General features: G+C 43.6%; 1 protein-coding gene across 1 annotated transcript; it reads left to right on the top strand.

Annotated features, from left to right (window-relative positions):
* Nucleotides 1–1,065: 1,065 nt before the first annotated feature.
* Nucleotides 1,066–4,151, top strand: LOC130521403 (cell death-inducing p53-target protein 1 homolog). The gene is made up of 5 exons (XM_057024974.1): nt 1,066–1,329; nt 2,241–2,396; nt 2,610–2,654; nt 3,145–3,289; nt 3,380–4,151. The coding sequence occupies exons 2-5, from the start codon at nt 2,252–2,254 to the stop codon at nt 3,486–3,488; spliced, it is 444 nt and encodes a 147-aa protein (XP_056880954.1). The 5' UTR covers nt 1,066–1,329; nt 2,241–2,251; the 3' UTR covers nt 3,489–4,151.
* Nucleotides 4,152–4,402: the final 251 nt, after the last annotated feature.

The following is a 4,402-nucleotide window of genomic DNA, read 5'->3' as shown; positions in this document are numbered from 1 at the left end:
CCTATGTACCTAGACATTGTCGCGGACATTCGACGTGGCACAAACCACTGTCTACCCGGGACATGGAATTCTTGGAATTGGATGAAGCGGAGGAGACCGGTCTGGTCAATATTCCACCAATGGAAGCGTCCTTGGCCTCGTACCTGGCCCCGTCCCATAATCACGGTGTTGGTGGCTCTGCCATACTCCCATCAAAGCACTGCAGGTTCTCTGCTTCACAGCTGGAAAAAAAATTACCGGTCGCAGGCTAGCATAGCTCGTGCCTTGAGCTCCATTACTATGCTCCAGACATACCAAGCTATGTCTCTGGCAGAACGCGAGGAGAATATGCCTTCTGACAGTCCACTGATCCCTCTGATTAACAAAGTTAGGATCACGACAGATCACATCCTTCATGTGTCCCAAAGGGGTGGGCTGGTACTGCCATTTCCTGCCGGCACACCAGCAGACGACAGTCCCTCGCCCACAGTACTGCAGGTCACACGGCTGGATGTTCTTGGTGGGGCCTCCCTTGGTGCCGCGAACAGAGGCTGGTACAGCCATCATTTCGTTGTTTTGAAGAAAGGAGGAGGACTCCGTCTTCTGTTCCCTGAAGGAGAGGAACGAGGTACAACACTAAGTTGCCCCACTGTGCAGCCAGGCTCGGTGAAGCGTGGCTGTCAAACTGAATAATGACCGTGGCGATAGGAGTTTATGTGTGCTGGCGGACCTCACATACGTCACCACGGGCATTTGACTTAAATGGTGGGAATAGAGGTTTCTTCAACAAGGACGTGATACCTCGTTCCTCTTCTTCAGGGAACAGAAGTTATAGCCATAACACTTTGTTTCTGTTTCCCTCCCCCATGAAAGCGTGTGCTAACCACAGGAAACAGAAAAAAAGCAAGGGGCGGATGACAGAGAAACCATAATGCATGTGATATGGCAGCGAAACTTATTACTGTGTCACAATCACAATTTGTTATCACTGATTTAGTTTATGAGGCTGTTGATCTACATGGAGGTTTGTGTGGCTTTATGTGTGTGTGTATGTGTGTGTATGTGTGTGTTTTCAGATTCTTGTGTTTGTCCCAGACCTTTATTACTGAATGTTTCCACTGTGTCAGTTGAAGTGAGGGGATTTGTGGGAGGGGAAAGAGAGAGTGGGTTGCAGCAACAAGCTAGTAAGGAAGTAGTTCTTCCTCATTCTGTTCTGCTCTTTACACTCTTTTATAGCGTCCGTTCTTTGTTAGTTGTTCCTCGTCATATTCGTCTGCGTCATTGGACTTTTGTCCTGACTCAGACAAGGGAGAGCCAGTTCAGCAGCTTTTCCTCACTCCTTCCAAGCAGGTATGTCTCCTTTGACTTCTGAATGTTAAATTCTGTGCTTGTGATCGTGTGACTGCAACTTCAGACCATTATAGATGCAGGTCAGGTCGAAGGTTGTCAAGCTTCTGAACTGGGATCTGTCACATTGTGGTAGCTGTAGCTTAGCTCTTTCAGCCCAGAGACATTGATACTAGTGTGACGTGTACTTCCCTAATTGATTGAGGACAGTTTTATTGATAGAAGAAAGGGAAGAGAGATTGAAAGTCTACCCCCTTATCCTCAGCTTGAAATAGGTCAACTGGAATTGCTTCGATTCTCTTTCAAACTGAGGAGATTTCTTCTTCCCGGACGACTGACAACGCTCAATGACATCACATATGAGAATGAGAAATTAGGTCAATCAAAAAAGTTTCATCTGTCAGTTACAGATTTTCCTACAAGTCGTGTGATCTTATGGGTTGAGCGGGAAGTGGGATGAGCATTATATTGAGACAGGGTGGACAGGGCACAGGTGGGCTCTGATTTAGTTCCAATTTTTTAATGATAGTTTTGGTGCACAGAGGATGACAGTAACATTGGAAGTCAGAATATGTGGCCTTTAACTGTGGGTGTGCCGATGTCTGTGTTGATTCACTGATGAAGAATTTTCAGGTCAGCTGATTTCCCTTAACACTCTGTCGGCCATCAATTAGTGCCAGATAAAGCATTCAACCTGTGTGATTCTCAGAGCAACTAGCCCACTCAGCAGAGTATTCAGAAGCCACATATTTGCCCCTTGCTGACAAACCATAAACCCCAAGAATATATATTAGACTTTACCAAGGTGACCATGGACTTGACATGTAAAGAAGCCTTTCAAATTAGTTTTCTGGTTAGAGATGTTAACAACAATGGTTGACTAACTTACAACATGTGTATCCACATGTCTTCAGATTCATTTCAGATGGAAAAGGGACACCCACCACAGGACTTGGCTCCTCCGTACCCAGGACCCCCTGTGAATTATGGGAGCGCACCAGGAATGTATCCACAGCCTGGAATAAACCCTCAGCCTGGCCCCGCTCCACCTCCTCCTGGATACCAGGGAGGTCTGTGTCGCCATACAGCCATCATACAGTGTCCAGATGCACTGAATGACACAGAAACATTAGAGTCAACAAAAACAACACTTCTCTTCCATAGACTATACCTAGAAAAATCTATTATACAAATAAAAATATACTCAGATGCATCCTTGATGTCCTGAGGTACACCTAATTCATTTGTCCCAGCTTTAAAACAGCATGTGTTACATCCTGCAGGTGTTCCTTATTGTCCACCCCAGACTGCCGTACATGCAACTACAGGTAAGACCAAGCATGGACCCCAGCAGAGACAAGACACTGACAGACTGAGGCATCACTGCACTTTCACCCAGATATTTTTGCCATCAGCAATCTTGTAGCTAGCTTGCCCCTAATGGTTCTTTGGCATTGTTTATTGTCTTCTTCCAAGGGTTGATGAATAACTCATTTGTGTCTGACAAAAAAACAAACAAACAGTTGTTCTGGATAAATGTCATTGTTTTGTCTCTCAGCCATGTGAAAGAACCCTGCTACCTTACTGCACAGCTCAGAGGATATTTATATTTTAAACTCTTTCAGGTGTTGAATCTGGTCAAATTAAGTCAATGCGGCCTCTGTGTACATGCAGGAGAAATGAAAAACAACAACAAAAGAGCATAAAAGAGGGCCCTTTTCAATATAGTTTCCATTCTCAATAATGCACATCTTGCAAACTGCTTCCTTATATGAGACTGTGGACATTTCAAAGTTTCTTTTGTGTGTTTTTCCTCAGTGACACATGTAGTAGTGTCTCCTGCGCTCCATGACGTTCCAGGGCAAACTTTGTGCCCCCACTGCCAGCAAACAGTGATCACCAGGACCGAACCGACAGCAGGTCTGATGACCTGGCTCGTGTGTGCTGCACTTGGATTTTTTGGGTAAAAACCAAAGAGACAAGAACAAAAACAAAGCAAACACACAAAAAAACACAACTTTGCAAACCTGAATGACTTGTTTCCTCCTCACAGGTGTTTCCTGTGCTGTTTTATCCCGTTCTGTATTGAATCCTGCCAAGACATAATGCATCGCTGTCCATCCTGCAACAGGGTCATTTACATCTACAAGCGAATGTCCTGAATGTCCTGAATGTCCTGCTCTGACAGGGACAACAATGATGACTCCTTTTTATCTGTGCCTTATTTTGATTCTTTTTACTTTTACTACCACACATTCATATTTTGTTATGGAACAGTTTTCATTTTATTTCCTTTTTTTACAAAACAAGGAAAATGCTAATATTCTCACTGTGCTGAATGGTTGTGGAGACTTTCACTCAGATTCAGAGACTGTCCACATTCTCCCACATCCTGGGGAACATCCTGTAGTTTAATGAAGGAAGGAAGAAAATGAAGGAATATTACACATTCAATTAGTCCTAAAGCTGATCATCGTCACAAGCAGACGGTGCAAGAATGAGACATGCAAGGGACACCAGCAGGGCAGCTGTGTTTGTCTGCAATGTTGTGGAACCAAAAAAATCACATTTCATGCATTTGGTTTCATAGGTGCGTTTTGCCATAAATGAAGATAATGAAAACAAATGTTGTGAGTCGTCTTTTATACTATTAAACTCTGGATCAGGAACACAGGTTGGTTTTTCTTGATTTTCGTTTTTAATGTAAGGTCCACTGAAAAGTTAGTCATTAATCACTGATATGTTTTTAAAAATGAGTCCTGGACCTCCTGTAAGTCAAGATTTTTTTGGAAGAAGAAAATAAAACTGATATTCAAATGTCACAATTGCTGTGTGATTCAGTCATTCTTTATAAGATCAGAGCAACTAAAGTAAGGAGCTCCAGTGTTTCTTTTAAGCCGTTTCTTTTTTAGATAGATAGGTTTTAGATTTTAAATAGAACTCGCTGGGGACCGAGCTTGAAAATATAGCCCCTGTGGACCATTGGTATGTTGATGATCCGAGTGGTCACCTGAGAGTCGTTGGCAGGGTAAAGCTATTTTCAAGCTCGGTCCCCAGCGAGTTCAGAACCGAACAA

This window comes from Takifugu flavidus, unplaced genomic scaffold (genome assembly GCF_003711565.1).
Source record: "Takifugu flavidus isolate HTHZ2018 unplaced genomic scaffold, ASM371156v2 ctg955, whole genome shotgun sequence".
Taxonomy (NCBI): domain Eukaryota; kingdom Metazoa; phylum Chordata; class Actinopteri; order Tetraodontiformes; family Tetraodontidae; genus Takifugu; species Takifugu flavidus.
The sequence above is the reverse complement of the archived record's forward strand: the minus strand, read 5'-3'. Positions and strand labels throughout refer to the sequence as shown.

Coding starts and splice junctions, on each gene's coding strand:
- LOC130521403 (XM_057024974.1), top strand. CDS start 2,252: ATGGAAAAGGGACACCCACCACAGGACTTGGCTCCTCCGTACCCAGGA. Junction 2,397..2,609: donor TCCTCCTGGATACCAGGGAG/GTCTGTGTCGCC, acceptor TACATCCTGCAG/GTGTTCCTTATTGTCCACCC. Junction 3,290..3,379: donor GCTGCACTTGGATTTTTTGG/GTAAAAACCAAA, acceptor TCCTCCTCACAG/GTGTTTCCTGTGCTGTTTTA.